The sequence below is a fragment of the Pimephales promelas genome, chromosome 8 (genome assembly GCF_988280905.1).
Source record: "Pimephales promelas chromosome 8, fPimPro1.hap1.1, whole genome shotgun sequence".
Classification (NCBI taxonomy): Eukaryota; Metazoa; Chordata; class Actinopteri; order Cypriniformes; family Leuciscidae; genus Pimephales; species Pimephales promelas.
The window spans coordinates 31,787,860-31,811,679 of record NC_142776.1 but is presented as its reverse complement, the minus strand read 5'-3'; the positions used below and the strand labels follow the sequence as shown (position 1 = coordinate 31,811,679).

At 36.4% G+C, this 23,820-nt stretch overlaps 1 protein-coding gene across 4 annotated transcripts in view; it reads right to left on the bottom strand.

Annotated features, from left to right (window-relative positions):
• cntn6 (contactin 6) overlaps window positions 1-23,820 on the bottom strand; it is a 95,304-nt gene that overhangs the window by 46,946 nt on the left and 24,538 nt on the right. For all 4 annotated transcript variants that reach the window (XM_089134387.1, XM_039649322.2, XM_039649324.2 and 1 more), the window contains exon 2: window positions 2,028-2,165. In XM_089134387.1, coding sequence (XP_088990513.1) covers window positions 2,028-2,088 — 61 coding nt within the window. In that variant the 5' untranslated portion in view covers window positions 2,089-2,165. The remainder of the gene's footprint in view (window positions 1-2,027; window positions 2,166-23,820) is intronic.

Below are 23,820 nucleotides of genomic sequence, written 5' to 3'. Positions count from 1 at the left end.
TTATGTAATGAGACACGAGTTCCTCAATATGAATTTTTTGCCTAAATGATTTTGTACATTTTATTTCTAATCATAATGTTATTAATAATTGACTTACTTACAACGAATAAAGGGACATTCAGCCTAGTTTAATAACTTCTTATTACTATAACCACATCCTTAGGTCCATTCATTGTTTGAATATTAACTACATTCATATTCAGTGTCTGAATGTTGAATAACTATTTCACTATGTTATATCACTATTATTCATTTACTCAATATAATCTAAATAGGCTACGTTCTTTTCTTCATTATCAGTTTATTTCTACACAGCTTTTATGCACACGTTTCATCAAAGTCTGCCTTCAAAGCTAGGATCTGGCAGGTTGTTAGATACAGTATGTGTTTGGTTGGTCTCTTTGCTGAATAGCTTCTGCCCTTCTATCTGATGCGGTCTGGCCTGTGCACTTCCTTCTCTCCAGCTAAGCTTTCTGAATATCAAGCTGTGCAATCAAAAGAGCACCTGTGGCTTGAATGCAAATGCCCATTTAAGTTGGCATAGTTACTGTAGAACAACAACGGCAATAACTGGAGCACTGGCACTGAGTGGGGGACATTGGTTCATTTAAATGGGGCACCTGCCTCTTCAGAAGGCCCCTTCCTTATGTGCTGTGAGTCTCACAAACCATAGGAGAAATAATAAGAACATTTTGTATGTTATAGCTCATCGCAAGAGTATTGTCTAACTCTATCAATATTTTGTTAAAACAGAGGTCTTCAACTGGTGTGATGCAGGTTTGTTCTACTACCAGTGCAGAAACACAAGAAAAAATATACGCAAAAGATACAATCTCTGTAAAAAAGTATCAATATTTTGTGCATTGTTGCCTCTTAGGTAAAATTATCTTGTTTCAAGGATTTTCAGAATTTTTTTCCAGTGTAATTTCTATCATGCATTGTTTTTGTTCAGCCTTTGACATTGGCAAATTGATTCAAAAATCCTTGAAACAAGATACATTTTTCTGAGAGCAAACATTGCATAAAATATTAAGACTTTCAGAGAATGTATCTTTAATGAGAGTATTTCTTACTGTACCAACAGGAGTTTTCACTCATTTTAAAGAAAAAAAATCTGCCAGTGCAGTAAGACTGAATACATTTATATATTCGCAAACTTATAAATAACACTTTACAATTAGGTTTCATTTGTTAACATTAGTTATATTGCACTGAGAACAAACAAGAACAAACAACTATATTTTTACTAACAAATATTAATAAATTATTTTAAAATATTACTCATGGTTAGTTTATGTTAGCTTATGCATTAACTAATTTTGACAAATGAGACCTTACTGTAAAGTGTTACTAAAAAAAATCTTATGCCATGTTGTTTCTTAGATATTTTTAGATGGAAAACCAACACATTCTCATCCCAAGGCGTCATCTAACTGACACTTTCAACATCCGACGCTTTAGCGTCAGTTAGATGGCGCTATCCTGGGGTGTCATCTAACTGACGCTTTACCTTTAGCGGGTAGGTTTAGGTCTGGGGTAGGGTCTCATATTGACGCAATATTGACGATATTGACGGTCAAAAGCGTCAGTTAGATGACGCCTTGGGATGAGAACTGGCTGGGAAAACAAGTAAAAAAACAACAAAAACTATTTATGCAATTTCAATAAATGTAAATGTCTGATTGTAAACGCATTTTGGATGACTGGTCACCACTCAAAGTCTAATATAAAATTAAAACCAAACTACTTCAGAACATTCTTCAAAGTTCCTATGCTAGTCTATTATTATGAAAATAAAGCATGCCAATATAAGTTACTGTATAAGTTATTGCTGAAGAGAACAATCAGAAACTGTGTCAAGACAAACGTCCTGCTGGGGCAACCACAAGCGCTTGTTCCCAGCATGCATCTGTCTCTAGAGGAATGTGGAAATGATTAGAGAGAGGCATGAAAAGCCACTCTCCCTGCTGAAGTGGGGACTATGCAGAACAGGTGAGCTATCAAAGGCAACTCGGGGGATATCGTACCTGCTAGGCAGCTCTTGAGTGACAGCAGGATTAAGAGTTCCCATGGCAACAACATCTTCATCTTCCAAGGTCACAGATTTCCATTCAACTGCAAGAGAAGCAAGTCGTGTTCCTCCTATGTGAAGTCAGCTTTGTTGGCTGCGGAATGAGCAAGGGACAGGGCAAGAGGGAGAGGGAGAGAGAGAGAGGCAAAAGATTATAAAAACAAAACAACACAAGCAAGAGGAGATGTACTGTACATTCAGATCAACCAGTGAAATATTAATAATTCATTCATCCAAATACGGACAGACAGGATTTCATGCCTATGGGCCAGCTCACAGCTGATCAACTCTGCAGTGTGAATACTGAGCATATACCCTCAATATATCTCCCAGGAAGTCGAGGGAATCAGAGAGGGAGAGATAGAGATAGACAGACCCGGGGAGAGCGAGGGCCTAAGAGAGATATGGAAAAATCCTCACTGGCTTACGGCAGCAAAACCTGAACACATATTCAGCTGCCAAAGGCAATGTTTGGATTGTGCTAAAAGTATTGGTTCTACACACTTACACTGGAGGGGGAGGGGGAGGGGGTGGGGAAGCGTGTGATACATTTATAAACCTGCAAACATATTTCATTTTCAGCCCGCCGTATCTCAGAACAGGATTATGATTCGATAGGGGAGGTGATACACTTTGAAAGGGCAGTGAATATGATAGAGGAGTAAGCTATACGGCATCAGCCCTCCCTCTTTTTGAGTCGGCGGCGTGCAATTCATCCACCTCACAGGAATTCAATACTCTTTAAAGCACATCAGTGTTGTCAAATACCCACTTTAATTTATAAGGGTCAACGCCACCGCTTTGGCTTTTACAAATACGGCCCCTAGTGGGACGTGCGGTTTAAGTGTCAAACTGTAACAAATGTCTTGCAAATGAGAGTAACATTTTTGACATTTCTGACTGCGGAACAGCTTGTGGTTTATGAGCGATATATGAACACTGGGGACATCACATTTCCAATAAGCCATGAAAGTCATCGTAATGCATGACGTGTTTAACATTCAGACTTCTCTTCATTTTCTTCGAATGCAATACCAAACCTTGAAGGATCAATATTGTTTAGTATAGTTTATTTCTAATCATTTGAATTGCTTTGAAGCATTGCCATTGTTTAGAAGGATCAAATCTGCTTTGAAGCATCAGTTTTGTTTTGAATCATCAGGATTGTATTGGAAGAATTTGCTTTGAAGCATCAACGTTGTTTTGAAGCATCAAATCTGTTTTGAATTACCAGTATTTTTGAAACAATACTGCTTTGAAGCATCAGAACTTTTTACAAGTTTTAATTTCATTTTGAAGTTTCAAAGCATCAAAATTGTACTGAAGCATCAGTATTGTTTCGAATCATCAGGATTGTTTTGGAAGAATTTGCTTTGAAGCATCAATGTTGTTTTGAAGCATCAAATTGGTTTTGAATTACCAGTATTTTTGAAACAATACTGCTTTGAAGCATCAGAGCCGTTAAGTCTCAATTTCATTTTGAAATTTTAAAGCAAATCAAAAATGTACTGAAGCATCAGTATTGTTTTGAATCATCAGGATTGTTTTGGAAGAATTTGCTTTGAAGCATCACTGTTGTTTTTAAGCATCAAATCAGTTTTGAATTACCAGTATTTTTGAAACAGTACTGTTTTGAAGCATCAGAACTTTTTACAAGTCTCAATTTCATTTTGAAGTTTTAAAGCATCAGCATTGTACTGAAGCTTCAGTATTGTTTTGGAGGAATTTGCTTTGAAGCATCAACATTGTTTTGAAGCATCAAATCTGTTTTGAATTACCAGTATTTTTGAAACAATACTGCTTCGAATCATCAAAACCGTTACGTCTCAATTTCATTTTGAAGTTTTAAAGCATCAACAATGTACTGAAGCATCAGTATTGTTTCGAATCATCAGGATTGATTTGGAAGAATTTGCTTTGAAGCATCAAAACGGTTTTGAATTACCAGTATTTTTGAAACAATACTGCTTTGAAGCATCAGAAATTTTTACAAGTCTCAATTTCATTTTGAAGTTTCAAAGCATCAACATTGTACTGAAGCATCAATATTGTTTTGAATCATCAGGATTGTTTTGGAAGAACTTGCTTTGAAGCATCAACGTTGTTTTGAAGCATCAAATCGGTTTTGAATTACCAGTATTTTTGAAGCAATACTGCTTTGAACCGTTAAGTCTCAATATTATTTTGAAGTTTTAAAGCATCAGCATTGTACTGAAGCATCAGTATTGCATTGAAATGCCATCATCGTTTGGAAGTATCAAATCAGTTTGAAACATCAGTTTTGTTTTAAAACAATAAACATTCGTGTAGCATCAGCATTGTACTGAATCAGCAAAGAACCAGTATTGTTTCAAAGCATCAAATTATTCTAAATAACGAACATATGAAGCACCATCTTCATGTATTGGTATTGTTATTTAGCCCATTTAACTGACTTTTCAAATATTAATAATAATCTCAAGAGCAGCTCAGTTGTTGGGTAGAAAATGAAAAAGACCCGACAATCGAAGGAAAAAAAGAGTGCAGATCAGGTCTGAGATGGGGGGAGAGATTAAATTAGATGAGATTGATTATGTTCCTGTATTATCTACTCTAAGGGACCACGAGCTCTGACCTTCAAGTCCTTCGTCATTTCAGTCATCTCTATCGATTTGGTTTCCATTTTTTTAACCTCCTGCCTCCTTTGTTTGTCATTCTGCTCCTGCAGCCCGCTATGAGTCTCAATCAAGTCTGGGAGGACAGGTCAATAGCCGGATATTTGTTTGATGTCTTTCCTTATGAGATGCATAAGGGTGATCTATAACCGGTGAGTTTGCGAAATGAAGTATGAAACTATAGATGCGCAATGGGGGAAGATCTTACTTTGACCTGCACATTTGATTCCCTGCATGCTACCCGTTTTTGTGCTTCTTCAGATCAATTCATTCAATCCTACTTCCCTGCAACGCTGTCCTTTGAGGTGTGTTTAATATGCTCGAATTAGATAACTGATATACATGCGGCTCTGCTTTATCATAATTTGAAAAGAGGGTAAAGGCTTACGTACAAATGACACCAATTTTAAGGCACTCACGGAAAAAAAAAAAGGTTGAAGATCCACAAACATTAATTCCTTACGTTAAAAAAAGTCCCTAGGAATACAACATTAATGGCGCTAAAATGATGTCCTTGAATGTACCGAGAACCATGTGCCATTTGTAAAACAATCGAGAGTTTCTGGACTTCTGGGACAGCTAGTGAGACCATTATAATCTATTTCCACAAGATGTCTAACAAGCCCTGTAAGGCTCAAATCATTAAGGTGGCATGTTGGGCATAAATGATCAATGCTAATTTATGTTTCAGTCTTGTCAGCAGTCCCCGCTCACTTCAGAGAGAGGTCAGATCGCTATTCGTCATCCATCCGGGGCTCTCGTACATTTCAAAGTCACAAAAAAAAGCTTCCTGTTTCTGTCTAAAGCATATAATATGCATCAAACCATACTGGGGCAACCACGAGCGTTATCTCTGTGTCAAAAGCCATCCCACGTTTAAACGATTCATGATGTCTCTGGCATCTTTGGGGAAGGAGGGAAGGAGTTTCTTGGTCACTGTCCTACCGGATTCAGAGTAGTTCCTTACATGATTAATTTATAGAGCAGGGAAAAAATACAATGGCAATAATTCTTGTGCCCAGCGGATGACGGTCACAGGTGGTAGAAATATCAAGTGGGCCGAAGCCTGGTTAATGGTGCCTGCAGGGGAAAAGATCTGTCAGGGATAATCTCTTATAATACTCTGCCATAGATAATGTGCTTCCCCCCCTTCCACTGGCGGCAGATGAAGAGATTGCATAGCAGACATTATAAAATGGGATGAGAATTATCATGACTATGCTGCCTGTGTCCAGAGCGATAAATGCAGAGCTAAATCTTATTGAGAAAATGGAGATATGGTGGGCGAGTGTGCTAAAAAAGATGGGACACCACAGTGTAATGTGATCTGGAAGGAATACTTCATGACTTTGTAGCTAAATGTACAGCTGTACAAGAAAAAAAGGTTGACAATGGTGTCAAACTTGTGCTTCCGTGCAAGAATATGAGTCTGACGATGAACCTAATTTTTAAAGGCTGTAGTGGCCTTACATATAAGAGGAAGAGGTATATATAATCAATTATATAAACAAATACACATTTACATATTTTTCAGTGGCTGAACAATTGTATTGTCTTAAGTGAGTCATTTATCATTCAATTGATTCAATACGACATGCCGATTGATCAGGAAATAAACAAGTGACTTTCTTTAGGATCGAGTCACTGAATCATTCACTCAAACAACATGTTGATTTATTCAGAAACAAAGCACCAACATAAAGATGCACAATAATTGGTGGCAAGATCACATTTTATTGAGCTGGTTCTTTAAAAATGAACTAATCTGGACTAATGAACTAATTTAACTCATTTTGTTCATTTGAGAAAAGTTAAATTAAAACATTAAACAAATATCCATAACCCTAAACCAGTTGGATCTGGGAATATTTTTTCTAATATTGTTAATCTAGAATTTTGCTGTTCAATATTCAAATTTGTTTATGGAACTGTTGTATAGCAATATCAAACTCGCAATCATACTATTTTTATAAATATTTGAAAATAATTTAAGATATTTTTTATAGAAAATGGAACATTTTTAATAGACTGTGGCAATCACATATTTATTTTGACAAACATTTCAATATCCGCATGAAAAATAAAAAGCCTACCCAAATATCCAGACGTGTCAAACTCTACCTAAACCTGAGTAATAGCACTCCTCAATAAGACATGATATATGCTTCCTTAACTCGCCTGATAAATAAATAAAAAAATCCAGCATACCTTCATTTACAGCATTAGATAAATCACATAGTCTCTGACTGCAGATTGAGTCCTCAAAGAGCCTTTGTGAGCTCCACACCAGCCTGCAGAAGCCAGAGGCAGAAACGCCGGCTGGGTTTAGCCGATGTGAACAGAATCTCAACATGGGCTTCAGTGAGACAGCTTCCATCAAACCAACCAACCAGCTATCAGCCTCAACCATACACAATCTGCCAGCTCATTGCCCCACAACCTGCTCGATTCTGTGTGCCATGCTAAATAATACCGGTTTAGATGCTCTAAAAATTACACAAATTATACAAAAAACCATAAAAAGGGTTTGATGAACTGTTTTTGCAAGTGCTTAAATATACAGCCAGCTCAGTCAATGCACATAGGTACTATTCTTTTCAATTATTAATAATCTACCGTTAATTTAGCTGATATTTGGCCATTTAGGAGGTCACTGACATTGGTCAATAACGATGCCGAACAATGCAATAACAAACTGATCTCATCAATGCAAAATGTATACTTTCTGTTTTAAAATGTTATTGAGAAAATACAAGTAAAGTGGGACATATATGTTTTTGTATAACACACACACACACATTTATACAGAATATATATATACTCATATCATACACACTCACCTAAAGGATTATTAGGAACAACATACTAGGGGGCCATTTTAGTAAAGTGAACTCATTATCATGTTCAAGAAACCAATTTGAAATGATTCAAGCTTTGTGTCTTGGTGCATTATCCTGCTGGAAGAATAAGGTGGCCATAAAGGGATGGACATGGTCAGAAACAATGCTCAGGTAGGCCGTGGCATTTAAACGATGCCCAATTGGCACTAAGGGGCCTAAAGTGTGCCAAAAAAACATCCTCCACACCATTACACCACCACCACCAGCCTGCACAGTGGTAACAAGGCATGATGGATCCATGTTCTCATTCTGTTTACGCCAAATTCTGACTCTACCATTTGAATGTCTCAACAGAAATCGAGACTCATCAGAGCAGGCAACATTTTTCCAATTTTCCAACAGTCCAATTTTGGTGAGCTCTTGCAAATTGTAGCCTCTTTATGCTGAAGCAAACCAGAATTATTGTTGACTAAAACCGTTTTATTAATTTAAATAAATTAATAAAATGTAAATATTAGGTGAAAAACCTAAACTTAAAGAAAATTAGAAATGCTGATTGGCAACTAATTGAAATAAGTTTAAGCACTTAAAAAACTCAAATTAAAAATTTAAACTATAAGAATAACATTAAATATTAATAATTTAAAAATATTATAAATAATTCAATATATTAAAACAAAATAGTATATATAAAAAAATCTGAAATAACACTGGCTGCCGAACAACCGCTAAACACTAGGGCACGGCTCTGACAGTAGATTACGTGATCAAATGTCTGGAGGGGCGGATTCCCTGATTCACTGTTTACATACAGTACACATGATTCCTGGGTTAACGCCAACAAGGCCTTTGCTGACAGCAATTTGGTTTCCTTGTGCAGGCAGACTCCAGCAGGGCTATCAAAAAAAGACAAATAATTTCAGCAGGTGGATGAGGAGAAGGCTGCAATGACCTAATAAAAAAGCACTCTGCATATAGCCCCCCCTCCTATAATAGGGGCCTTCTGGCAAGCTTGTAAGAAAACATGCAGTCTGCAGTTTCGCAGGGCTCTCAAAGAACACCCATTAAACAAGTAGCTGTTGACTTGTTATGAATAATAAAACAAAAGCATCAACACTGTGGATGTTACGGGTGAGGGCTAACATAGGAACCAAGAAGTCGAGCTAGCTGACGAAATAGCTTGCGAAAAAAAAAAAACCCTCATATTTTCCCATATACTGTTAAGTTCGTGACCTCAATTTTCAAATTCATGAAGACAAAGTTTTCTGAATCAGCTCTTCACGGAAAAGTTAACTAGGTTTATTGATAAAAATAACAACAATTATTGATTTTAAAAGTGAAAAACATATGTATTAAAGGGTTAGATACAGTACACGCCCACTCCATGTCAAGAAACATTCTCATCAAGCGTGGTTCTTTGTTGACCTTAAAAATGGCTTGAAATTCACCCAACTGAGTTTAGCATCTTTAATATATCCAACAAAACAGAAGGTGTGGGCATGTACAGTACGTAATCCTTTAATCCATTTATTTTCCACTTTTGATAACAGTTTTGTTTTAAATATATATATAATATATATATGCAAACATTTTATATATAACAGCTTTGCACTGATGAAAATAACTTTTTAGAAGCAATAAATTATTTTGTTAAATAAAATGACATCTTATCAATACATCTCAACTGTGATCAGTCTTAATGCCACAACTCACTATTAACGTTAATGGGCAGAAACAGCTGACCTTATGACCTCTATAAGCTATAAAACCTGTTGTCAGTGCAAATGGGGTATTATAATGATTTTACTAGTTAATGGAGTTTCACTTGGAGGTTTAAAGAGGTGTTAGGTACTCTACTTCTAATATGCATGGTAAAATCACTCAAATGCACATTCTTGAGTGGCTTATTGCTAATTCTCATTTTCCAGGAATAATAGTCTTAATAGGTTTACAATGGCACCAGGGACAAGGTGACAAAATGCTTTATTGACATGATTTACTTGAGCTGCAAATAGCTAGCAACTGCGTAATCCCATTTGTGATCGAAGGACACATGATCCTCTTCCAATCAATACCCAATGTCTGTTGGTGACAGAGAATGGGGATTTCATAACAACCCCCAAGGGATCTTATAAACACCATCAATAACATGTTACCACTCAAATGTGTATCATTTCCTCCCTCATATGTTGGCGTTGAATACGAACGGTTGTAATATTTGACCGCTTTTCTGATTGAAGGTCATCAGAAACGCGAGCGATTCCTCTCTTCCCTACGAGGTTACGTGACGAGGAAACGGGATCATAGATTTACCGTATTGTGACAGCAGATGTATACACCCACACAACCGCACTTCAGTCTTGCTCTGCCAATTTTGTAGTAAAACAAATTAGCGGCGACGTGATATAAACCACCCTTTAACAAACTCGGGAGCCTTGGCTTTCCCTCTTCATCCTGGTGGTAGCGGGACCATCTAAAACCCTGTCAGTTCGAGTCACTGTCTCACTTTTAGCTGCATTAGAGGCAGCATTATCAGTGTCCGAGGTGTTATATTTGGAGCTGTAATCTGCGTGCACAAAGGAAAGGGCTGTATCTCTTCCTCTGCCCCCACCCCGGCTCAAGTATCACCCAGACCTTTAGAAACGCCACTAAGTGCCCAAGCAAGCCGCTCACATTTCCCCTTCCCTCCAGATTATGAATGATAGGGCAACTCTTTTTACATTCATTACACAAGCACGCATGCATAATTGATTTCGCTCAAACCATGGCACCCCGAAATATTCAACTGAGTTATGGCCGGCCCCTTACATCCCCAACTGACTCTACTTGTAGGTCTACACGAGATACACGCTTACAATGTAAAACGGCCTTCAGGCAGCAAGGTTTTGTGAATGTATTGTGTGTACAAGACGAATCAGCTGCAAACGTTTTATTCATTTTATTTCGCCTACATGAAATATTTACAGTAATTGCAGAGATGAAAAATCAGAATCATCAGTGCGCAATTATTATTAGCGCAAAGGCTGCAGTTTTGATTAAATAAAAATGTCCTGCGTATTTCAAAGTGAAGCACGGTGACGGCATTGTGTTTTTGTGCACAGACAGACAGACAGACAGACAGACAGACAGACAGACAGACAGACAGACAGACAGATAGATAGATAGATAGATAGATAGATAGACAGACAGATTGACAAACAGACAGACAGACAGACATATAGATAGACAGATAGATAGATAGAACGACAGACAGACAGACAGACAGACAGACAGACAGACAGACAGACAGACAGACAGACAGACAGATAGATAGATAGATAGATAGATAGATAGATAGATAGATAGATAGATAGACAAACAGACAGACAAGACAGACAGACAGACAGACAGAAAGATAGAACGACAGACAGACAGACAGACAGATAGATCTACAGAGAGACAGGTAGATAGACATATATATACTGTATATATATATATATATATATATATAGACAGACAGACAGATAGATAGACAGAACTACAGACAGACAGACAGATAGATAAACAGACAAGACAGACAGACAGACAGATCTACAGAGAGACAGGTAGATAGACATATATATATATATATATATATATATATATATATATATATATAGACAGACAGATAGATAGACAGAACTACAGACAGACAGACAGACAGACAGACAGACAGACAGACAGACAGACAGACAGACAGACAGACAGACAGACAGACAGACAGACAGACAGACAGACAGACAGACAGACAGACAGATAGATAGATAGATAGATAGATAGATAGATAGATAGATAGATAGATAGATAGATAGATAGATAGATAGATAGATAGATAGATAGATAGATAGATAGATAGATAGATAGAACAGGCATAGCTTTAGCTAAATGTGTAATTTTAAGTAGATACATGAAAAAAAAAAAAAATATTTGCATGCTATTACGCACAATGCATTATCTCCCGCAACTTTAAAAAGTAATTCATGGGAAGCTGACACACAGCAAATAACGAATTGCCTCGGGTCAAATATCAAACCTTGTGAGGATTTGTGGAGATGAAGGTTGTAAGGAGAAAAACAAAAACAACATCAAATCACAAAGTGCTGATGCTGTAACAGGCATCATCACATTGTGGAATATCACGAAAGTGGTGCCGAGTTCTGTCAACACAGCCGTGCTGCGGGTTCCTCAGGGGAATATGGGCTGTCATTCACCTGAATAATGCCACAGACACTGCTGGTATTTCAGAGAGTAGAGGAAGTCCATCATCTCGGATAGGTCACTCAGAGACTAATCTTGCTAAAGGTTAGATGTGAACTGTGACCGGTCCCCACAACAGGATCCTTTGACAAAGTGCACAGGGAAAAAAATGAGGGTCAGCGTGTCCAATGATCTTCTGCTCCTCTAGAAAGGAACTATACTGAGACGGGGGGGATTTCATCTTGTGCATTATTTTCAAACACCATGCACATAAGTAGCAATAGCATTAAACCATGATGGAAATAGAAAAGGATTAAACTCGGATTAAATTTAGCAAATATGAATAACGAATGTTTGAAATGCCACCTACAATTTCTGCAATATGATTTATTAAATGTTAGGCTATTTTCCCCATATTAAGAAACATACATTTTCAGGCTAAAAAAACAACAACACAGGAATAGCATGACACTAGATGGAAATAGAAAAAGTGATTAAACTGGGATTACATTATATGAACAACCCAAGTTTGAAATGCCAGCTAGGTTTTTTTTAAAGTATATTAAGTTTTTAACATAATTTATTATATAATAATTAGTATTTACAAATATGACATTATATTTTTTAATATATTATATTACATATTTATTTTTTCATTAAGAAACACTACATATTATATAATATTATACACCAAATAATATACTACATACATATATATACCTATATATATATATATATATATATATATAGTGTAAAATGTGTATAATACATGGTGTTTATGTAAAAAATATGTAACAATGTATAATATAATATAATAATATTATATATTAAAAAATATAATGTACTATTTGTAAATACTCATTATTTTATATATTTAATAATACGTTATATTATTAAAAACTTAGAGCAACCTTTTAGTTCATTCAGTTTACTGATTTATAGCTCAATAGAATTAGACATATATATATATATATATATATATATATATATATATATATCTAGAAAGAGAGATAATAAGAGAGAACATGAATTTCTGTTCATCTTTCTTCTATTCTATTGAGCTATAAACTGAATGAAGTAAAAGGTTGCAAATTATTGCATTTTGACTTTTTCCGAAACACTGTTCCGGTACAAATCCACCTGGCGAATCTATAGCTAGCGTATTGGTGCATCAAAAGGGCAATGTTAGAAGCACTCGATACTCAAGTCAAAAGGCTCTCGTTTCAACATGTCAAGGTCGAGAGTGGCATGATTAGATGTTAAAGGGTTTGTAGTAAAATGCTCAACAATCAGATAGTTTTGAAGGTCGAGAGTAGAGACAAATGAAATATCCTCCCACATTGTTCTCATGCATAAACAGCTATGCAACTCATTTACCAGCTGCTGCTCGTGCAAATGGCTTGGCTAGTCAAAATCCCCGCGAGTGTGAGGGTGCTTGAAAACATTTAAGCAAATACTACAGCTGTGAAAGCACACTGCACAGTCTCTGCGCGCATACATATTTATCAACTGCGTCTGCATGTAAAGGGTTGAATGTGAAAGCGCTCTTTAAAAACTACTTCTATCTCAGAGGTCTCAATTAGAACTGGTTTAAAACCTCATTGGTCATGCGAGACCTATAGGAACTCAGACTTTATAGGAATGCAGCCATTGCCATGCGTTTCTCAACATTGTTTTGTCTAACAGGAGGAATTGTTTGAATATATTTCACCTTACTTGAGAAAATCAATGTTAACCAAATTTTTCCCACTGAGCAACATATAAAACAAGTGATTAAATGTCAAATCTGAGTGCCGTTTGATTGAATTTAAGGTAACATAATTAAATAGTGTACGGCTTGTGCGGAAGTAAATACAGATCACCCGTCGGGCTCAAACCACAGGAGGAGCATTGCTTTAAATCAGAACACAGCAAGGGTTTAAGAATACCACAATTATCTCTCTTGATTCTGTATGTAACCACAGTATTACTGTGAGTCGAGTATCTATATAATGACAAGCACCATTAATCACCAAAATAGCTTTTGTTCTGTCTGAGTAAACTGAGCTTTTATTTTTTTTTTGGTCTGCAGAATGGATGCACAGAGTCAAAAAAAAAAAAAAAAAAACGACCCCATTTACACGTTCCTGGTCTTATTGTGCACTGTAAAAATGAATATGCTTTATTTAATCAAAAGAAAAATGCCATATAAGCAATATTATTAAATAAATTTAACAAATTAGAATTGAGTAATAATTAATCAAATTAATTCCTTAAAAGTTAACCATTTAAAATGAGTAAAACTTACAACCAAAAAAACATAAATTGAAGTCACCATTATGGTGATCAGTGTTTGTTTTAAAATGATGGTTTTCTCCTTCAGTGATTCTGCTTAACATCAGGTGTCTTCAATGTTGGCAATATAAAATAAATAGTTCTTAATTAATCTTTGACGTCTGTCTGTTAGTGAGATATTTGTGTAGAATTTTTTGGTGTAATTTGATTAATTATTACTCAGTTCTAATTTGTTCAATTTAATTAATGATATTGCTTGTAATCTGTTGCCACAATTCTATTGATTAGATAAAGCATATTCATTTTTACAGTGTGGATGAAATGTTACCCAAGTCTGCCTCGAAACAACTTTCATTTTCTGCTGTTGTCACCTAAGCCGCATGCGGGGAAAAGCAATATGTTAACCAATAGTCAAATACCTTACAGAGTCGATGTCTGATTTAGAGATGAACGTCGGTGGTGTTTTATCCTTTCTAATCGGGAAAATCAAGAGCCATTCCACTTTTTTACTTCACTTCGCTCTAAAATGCAGCACATTGCAGGAGTAAATATTGGTCGCGAAAGCGGTTTCATGTTGACTTTCACATTACACAGAATTATTACAATGTGGCATAACAATACAAGCCATAACGTATTACAGCTTTTCATATTATTTTTTCAGGCAGGATATGAAAGATCCAAAATCTCTCGATGCAATCTAAGCTCTTGCTGTTATACTGATGTAAATGCAAAACCAGAACCGAAGGTAAACACCATCTTAAAAGACGTAAACATGTCCTCCAAAGAACAAATATCATCTCAGTTTTTTTTTTCTAGAATAAAGGGGGTTAAAGATCTTGTCGAATTTCATAGTGCTAGATGGCCAGATCTCTTGAGCATGCAGATTGTATGCGCTGTTCTCATATCGAGGAATGTTTGCATTTCCTGTGAGTCTCAGAAAATTTGCAATGTATATTATGAGAAAATTCAATTGTTTGACCTTCGATGCATTTAAAGCTATTGTAAGAGAACTTCAAAACAAAATAGGAACCTTTAAAATAGCAAAATAGGGGCACTTTAAGTGAGCCATTTATATGCTAATTCCACCCCCAAAAATTATACACTGTGACTTTGGGACTCTAGTCCATGCATTCAGATCAACACTATAACATTCACTCAACCAGGGGTGTTAAGACGCATATCTGTAATTTTTTGTCTGACCAATGAAAAGCGGCAGAAGCGATTTAGAAAAATCTAAATCATTGGAGAAATTCCACACTTTGAGAAGGTTTACACCTACTCCAATGATTCTAGCCTTCGGCTACAGCCAATACCTCTGAGTCTGGGAGTTCTCACAGTCTCCAAAACAATATGTTGAAGTGTGTCTCGCTGTGATTTTTCAGTGAAAGATTTCTTTAATTGCAATGACACTATCGGTCACAAGTGGAGCTACTAGTTCAGTTTTAGGTCTCAAGCCTCATTTACACGTCGCCCCTCACTGAGCACGACTCTTCGCCTTGAGGATCTTCACATGGTGGTTTAATTGATTGCAGTTAGCCAGAGGTGATCATTAACCGAGACATCACACGTCTGTTTGGGAAAAAAAAAAAAAAACGTGCAAAGAAAATCAAGTCTATTTATATGCCACACTTCACACAGATATTATAAGCTCATAGGAGATGAGTTTGGATGTCAAAAAAATACACTAATGCAATTAAATTGACTTTACAATAAATTGAATCTTTTCTAACACTTGTTAATTACTTTACGTGTTAATTCCAAATTGTATAGGTTCCAAATAAGCATTTGTTTATGCAAACACATTTGTTCAGTTATATAATTTACACGTGATCTACTGACGACGTGCAAATTAAAGAACACAGACGCAGCCGAATCCAGTGTTGTGCACTCGAGACCATATTTTAATGGACTCGGTCTTGTCATGTGTGCATTTTGACTCGGAATTGACTCGTACTCGAACATATTGGGAGTCGGGACTCGGACTTATTCCCGAGTCCACTCGAGTCCCATTCAAAATATGTCATGATTATTACTGTATGTTAATATTTCTTTAAATTGTTGTTTGATTGAAACGTCCAATGATTGCTGACTTTCTTGTGCGAAACTGCGCATGACTTGAGAATATAATGTTCACGGAACGCAAATGCAGCAGGACCCAGGTCAGATGTGATCTGGATCCTCTAGCTCAACTATGTATTGAAAATGTCTGCCTTATCCATAATTCAGTTTGCATATAAGAGCCACACAGAATTCGTGTGCAGTAATGTTATGTGAAAGAGCACTTACTGATTATAATAATTTTAAGTCATATTTATAATAAAATTTTACACCATGTGGCCTTTTTACCATTACGGTGTACATGATTCCATGGTATATTTGGTTTACTGTTTGAGTATGGTGCCAATTTTATTTTTACCACCAAATATTTTACATATTTTTGAAGATATCTTTAAGTCTGGTTTGAGACCCAACCTTAGGTTATCCAACCTCTATGGTCTCGGTCTCGACTCGGACTCGAGTGAGCTGGTCTCGACTACAACGCTGGCCGAATCATTTCAATAATGACCAACCCAATCCACCCAGAGCAGTGCAAATTTCCATCTGGATTAAGACATGCTTTTTTGGGCGTTAAATAATGTGGCAAATATCAGTAAATTGACAAACACAAAAATCACCTTGCATAAATCATTTAAATACTTTCCTCCCATTCATGAAAGGGAAACTCCTACAAATGCGTATGCAATAAGGTCACCTGCAAAAATAACTGTCCATGCCTTTTTAGTGCTAATTTTCTCTTTAAAAGAAAAAGGAAAAACATAAAAACATTAAAAAAAAAACATTTTTTTTAACATAAAAAGAGGGTTTGCACTGGCACAAATTGTTAGTAAATATGGCCCTTAATATCCATGATGATTGTGATGATTATTTTAATGGCAAGAAGAGTAAAGCTTAAAAAAACACACTGAAAAACTTTAAACAATACACTCTTACAGCACTTGACTTGATTTGACAGAAATTCTAAAACTAGCGTTTTTTTGTTATTGGTAAGTTAAACTAAAACAGTTTTTGTTAATTGAAATAAAGCTAAAATAAAATAAAACATAAAAAGTAGATTAAACCAACCCGTCACTGGGGTTAATAGCATTTATGAGTGTTCCCCTACCATCCAAAAAATATCGCTCCCCAGATGTAGATGTACATTTTGCTTCATTTCGCTCTGACATTTACGCATATACACGGATACACACGGATAGCTCAAAATGCGTATAGATAACACGCCACATGACTTGAAAGTGGCGTGTATGTTTACGCAAAAGTCATGATGTCATGTTGTTAAAAAAACATCTCAGTTACGTACTGTAAGTAACCCTCGTTCCCTGAAGGGAATGTGACCAAATGAAAGGGGAACTTAAACATCTCAATCTTATTTTATTTTAAATAAAAGTTGACATACTAAAATGGCTAAAACTAAAATTTAAGTAAATCTAATTTGAAATATAAAAAAAACAAAGCCAAATTTAAAAAATCCTAAAATAAAGCCTACAAGTTAAATTATACCGAGAGGATTTGATTGTGCAGATCTCAGCACTGCACAAGATTTCTGGCTCTGGGATTCTAACTTAAACACATCTGTTTGGCCATTGCATTCAAGAAATATAGGTTTGTGATTGGCTAAAATACACTGTAAATAGAAAACCTATTAGTTTCGATGACCTCAAAAGCACAATTACCAAAGCTGTTTATCAGTTTATGATGAGAGTATTCAAGAGAGTGCAGAATTCAGAGTTCAGCTAAACACAACTCCGATGTTTCAGCGATTCGAGTCGTGTGTAACTACTTATAGTGCACAACACTGTAAAATGTGTAAAAATGTATGATGCAACATGAGCAGATCTAAAATGGAATGCTTTTTACTTCATTTTAATTATCTTTTCATTATTGATTCCACACAAGATAGAATGTCATACGGGTTTGGAACGACATGAGGGTGAATAAACAGAATTTCCAGGGTAAACAAAGTAACACTTGGGGCATCTTGACTTATGTTTAGGTGTATATAGTCTCCTAAAGTTAGTCTCCTCAGCTATACAGTACTAAATATACTCACAGGGCACTTTCTCTCTCAAATTCATCTCTGTTGCCTGGAGACCTGCATGGCCAGAGATTTGCATGCAAAGGATTAGTGTGTAGGATGGTGAACATGATGTCTGCTGCCTGTGACAAACTGTAATGAACCTCAGCGCCCCTTATCAACCCTGCACAAACCAGGAATGATCACACCAGAACAGTACAAGGCAGCTAAATTGAACAGAGTGTGGAAAGAAGAAACGACAGACCAATAACAATGAGCTCGCACCTTTTAATACATAAAAATAAGGTTCAATTACAACTATCTGACTCCTATAAATTAGGAACACTATTAGCTTCTTTCTTTCGTCATCTTTTTTTCTCCGCAGGCTTTTGTTAGAGGCATAGTTCACAGAAAAATGAAAATGATGTCATCCTCATGTCATTCCAGACTTAAGATTTCTCTTTTTCAACGGAACAAAAAGGATTTATTTAGCTGGATGTCCAAAGTTACTTTTTTGTCAGTTAATGAAAAATGAATAGTAATATGCTCCGAAAAGGACCATACACGTGTCTCATACGAAATTATATAACTAGTCGTCTAAAGATGGCAGCTTTGTGTGGGAAACGGTCATTGGACAGTCATTTTATTTGATTTTATATATATACTTTTTTGGGCCGTTTTTGAAGTGGCAGCCCCAGTTACTATCTGTGACGAAGAGGCTGTGGCGTTTGAATCCATCTCCAGTAATTTATTGATACAGGTGAGCCAGCATAGACATAAAACTCAAAAACAGCTCACAGATAAGGGCAATCCAAGAATCATAGTATAAACAGGCAACGGTCAGGGCTGGCGGCTGAGGTTCACAAACGAGTTCAGAGTCCAAGTCAAAATATACAAGCAAGCACAAGAAAACAGGTCAGAGATAGAGTGTGGGTGAATCAAGACTTGAGAAAATTACAATGAACAAAATAGTCCAAATAAAGGGGAGCTTATGGGGCACAGGTGATACTAATGCAATGATGAGGGGATGTCCAGTGCTATATAAATAAAAGGGACTTGACTTTAAATTAAATTAAGGTTAGAAAGCCAAAAAACAAAGAAAAACAAAAAAAACAAATCTCATCACTTCTTGCAATATTAAACCATTGAAAGAATATTGCTGAAAAAAATAAATGTCATTATTAGGAATAAAATGACAGACAATGCTCATGTCATATTGCTGGATTCTTCTGGTAATCTCTTGAATCTAGTAGCAGGGTGTAAACACAGTAAATACCCTGTAGGCCCTGTAAGCCAGCAAAGCTCTCCTATGATACGGCACCCTCACAAAAAGATAATACATGGTAGAAAAATATTTTCCATGCTAATTCTAACTGAGTCTGGTACTGATACGGGTCTCTAATGCATCAACAGCGCTCATGGTTCCATTATCTGCTGTTGGGGAGCAGCGTTTCAATACGGCACAGCAATCCTTGGGATTAGGAAGGAAGGAGAATCCATTTCTAATGAGATATGAGTTAGAACCGCATAAGAAGGTGATTGGCTCTTTGGTTATACATCAACAAGTGGAGATGGAGTTAAAATGCAAAAATATGTTTGTGATGCAGTTTAAATCTATACATAAAGGAAAACATATTTATCATATTGGTTCGTTATCAATTTTATTAACATTATCAATCATGTTGCATAATCAAACCCAAACAACCGTTTGCGCAAATGTTTAAATTTCCAAATTTTGTCCTAAAAAGTACAAAATAATGTTTCATTTACAGCTTACACTTCCAAAAATATAATTAAAAGAGTTTAAATGGGAAAGAATGCTGCTTATTTTCCAATCTGAGTATCTTTACTATTTGAAATGTCACCTGCAACAACATTTTACCATTAGAAAAATCTGATAACGATCAAAACACAATAATCATCCATAGACTTAACGGGATACTCCACTTTTTTTTGGAAATAGGCTCATTTTACCACTCCCCCAGAGTTAAACAGTTGGGTTTTACCGTTTTCGAATGTATTCAGCTGATTTTTTGGATATTTAGAAGAATATCAGTTACCAGACAGTTTCTGGTCTCATTGACTTCCATAGTATATTTTTTTCCTACTATGAAAGTCAATGAGACCAGAAACTGTCTGGTTACTGATATTCCTCTGTTTAAAGGGACAATCCAGTTTTTTTGGAAATAGGCTCGTTTTACAACTCCCCCAGAGGTAAACAGTTGAGTTTTACCGTTTTCGAATCCATTCAGCCGATTTTCTGATATTTAGAAGAATATTAGTAACCAGACAGTTTCTGGTCTCATTGACTTCCATAGTAGGACAAAAATATACTATGGAAGTCAATGAGACCAGAAACTGTCTGATTAGTGATATTCTTCTAAATATCAGAAAATCGGCTGAATATATTCGAAAACGGTAAAATCCAACTGTTTAACTCTGGGGGAGTGGTAAAATGAGCCTATTTCCAAAAAAAGTGGAGTATCCCTTTAACTCTGGGGGAGTGGTAAAATGAGCCTTGTTTCAAAAAAAGTGGAGTATCCCTTTAAAAAAAAGAGCGAGAGAGCAAATGTATTTTTTTTTTTTGGGTGGGGGGGGGGGATTCTTTGATGAATATGAAGTTCAAAACAACAGGATTTATTTGAAATGTTTTGTATAAAAAATGTAAAAGTGTAAAGACTGGTACGGTTAACTTTGATCAATTTAATGCCCCCTTGCTGAATACGAGTTTTCAAAAACTGCACTGATCACAACATTTGACTGGTATAGTGCATGTAAAAATGTATGATTTTACATAAACTGAAGCGGATTATTAAACCCATGCACAATAAGAAGTGAAATTAAAATAAAAAATTGATGCACTGTCCTGAATCATATTTTATTCATTATAAGAAAACACTGAAACCGCCATCTGCACAAAGAAATGCAACTCTAACAATTATCATAACTTTCTTTAGCCTGACAGATTTGCCAGCACTATCCTGGCTCTAACGCAAAGGCCAATTAGCTTTTAGACAGAGATCGCTGGGACGGAACGCAAGAAGCTGAACGCGCTAAAACGCTTCTGGTAAAAGGGATGCCAATCATGTGCCTGAAGCGCGCTGAACAACAGCCACCCATGCAGCTAATGCTGAGCGCATGCTTCCTTGTAGCTGCTGGCTGGTAATCCTCCATGTGCTTCAGAAAAATGACAATTAGAGTGAAATAATTTGCATTGTGGATGTAGGGTATAGGGAATGTGTGATATCAGCAAGTCTGGGCAAGAAATAAGCTGTGTTGATCATGTCATGGCTCAGGACTGCAGTGCTCGCAACTTTTTCAGTGTCAGAGAAACAAACACACAGCCATCTTTACAATTTTGTATATTAAACTCTGTTTTTGAGGTAGCTCCAACGCGTTCTCATAGTAGGGCGTCATATAGTGACACTTTTGAAATTTCATCTAAATCTAACGCACATGGCACCCTTTAGCGTCAATATAACACGCACAGAGCTTTATTCGGTTATGGTAGGTTTAGTTCTGGGGTAGTGTTAGGGTTAGACCACTAGGAGGCAGGGTACCATGTGCGTTGGATGTAGATGAAATGTCAAAAGCGTCAGTATCTGACACCTTGGGATGAGAATGGGCTGGTAGCTCTGTATAATTCTATAGGATCGCTGTCGAAGAGTTATTAGCTGGTGAAGTGGATTTACTTATTGCAGAGTTAACGAAAGTTATCATGAGTATTGTAATGTTTGGAGCAGATGTCATTGCAAATGCCAGTAGACCGGGAAGATTTTAAAATGAGCAGTTTTAAATAAGATTTAATCGTAAACCTGTAAGATCTTACCTTCATGCTGTGGCAATACAAACTGGAAGACGGAACGCAACGAGCACAGCTCTGAAAAGGGGCGGAGCTACATAAGGTCTATACTTCACCCAAAATTTTGTCATTATTTACTCGCCCTCATGGGAATAACAACTTCCATCTTCTAAAAGTTACCACTTCAGAAAACTTGGAATATAGCACATACGTCAAATAAATCAGTTTTATGATACTTGTTTATGGCGCTTTTGCGTCCTTTTGAAAGCTTGATAGCACCATTACTCATTCACTTTCATTATTTTGAAACGAACTGGCAGGATTCACCTCAAAAATTCACCTTATTTTGATTCCACAGAAAAAAAGTCATGCAGGTATGGAACAAAATGAGGGTGAGTATAGAGTTGGAATAACATGTTTTGAAGGTTTGAGGCTAACATTGAGGAAAAATAGTTGTTAAAAACATATATACTTTACTGAAAGTTGAAAATCAACATCTCTTAAGTCTCTATCACCATTCTTTTTTAAGGTCACCGGATAATACTTTCACTTAAAGTGCTTTGCATATACTTGCCTATTTCAACAGATATAAATAAACTGCGGCAAAAGACAGAGGGTCTGCATGACTGAGAGAAAGAAAGAAAGACAGCGAGATAAACAGCTACGCACCAAGATCAGGATTTCAATGGCCATTAAACCTCCGCCAGGCTTTAAATCACTGATATCTTTGCCTGGCTCCTCTAAGCACTTACTCATTTCAAAGCTTCGGAAGCACTATATAAAGATTTTACAATTGCTTCATATTTAGAAGTCGGCTACAAACATGTGAACATGGAATAAATCAAGTTCAACTGGGATGCTAATGTTTCAATTTCTGGAAATATTATGTACAATTATAGTATTAATAATATATTAAGATATAAAAGTCATTCAACCAAGCAACCACCCAAAATACTGTAGAATATAGGGAGAAAAGCATGAATAGATATAAAACAAATTAAAAAACGATTTATACATCAGAAATTATAAATCTCGACTTAATTGTGCTTTTTAAAATACATCAGACTTTATTTGGATTGAAGTGTGAGCGTCTTAGTAACATTTGCCTTCTTAATTCTCGTTTTTGAAGTGGGCATTTGTCAGTTTAGTGTTTGATATTACTAGTACTAAGACAGCACAGTCCTTCAACAGCTTTTCCTCTGGCTCTGTGTGTAAGAGATAGAGAGACATCAAATGTACATCAAGGACTCCACTGAAAGAGATGCTTTGTTCAAACAGTGGTTTGTTAGGACGCTAAACCAATTCTGAATTCTGAAAGGAGAGCGTCGCCTTCATTCATTCTTAGAAAAGGGAAGGATGCATCTTTTGAATTTAAGAGCCAAAGTGTTATGCATATCCTTGCCAGCATATATGTATTAGATACTATGACATTTTGGAATGTGTGAAAACACACACACACAAACAAATACCCCAGAAGAACATCAACACCTACTTCAACATGACTGGTTTAGCCCCACCCACCGATTCACGCATTATACGCATAGCTACATAACATAGATGCCTACCTCATGTTGACAAACCGAATCGAGCTACCGAACAATACAAAATATTGTGCAGTGCCTGGTTGTGGAAGAAGACAGTCACTGGATTCCAATAGGACTGCATGGATCAACTTTATTTTTAATGACGTCCCAGCTGATGAGGGTAAAACATTGTCCGTCTGTTCGCTTCATTTCACTGAGGATTGTTTTGTAAACAAGACTGGATTTGCAGACCGATGAAGAGTAAAGAACGGTGCTGTGCCATCTATATTGGATCCGACAGGCATCGCCCAACACACGGACTCTGGGTCGAACATGTATGGGCGAATCATTTCGGTTGCCAATCAATCA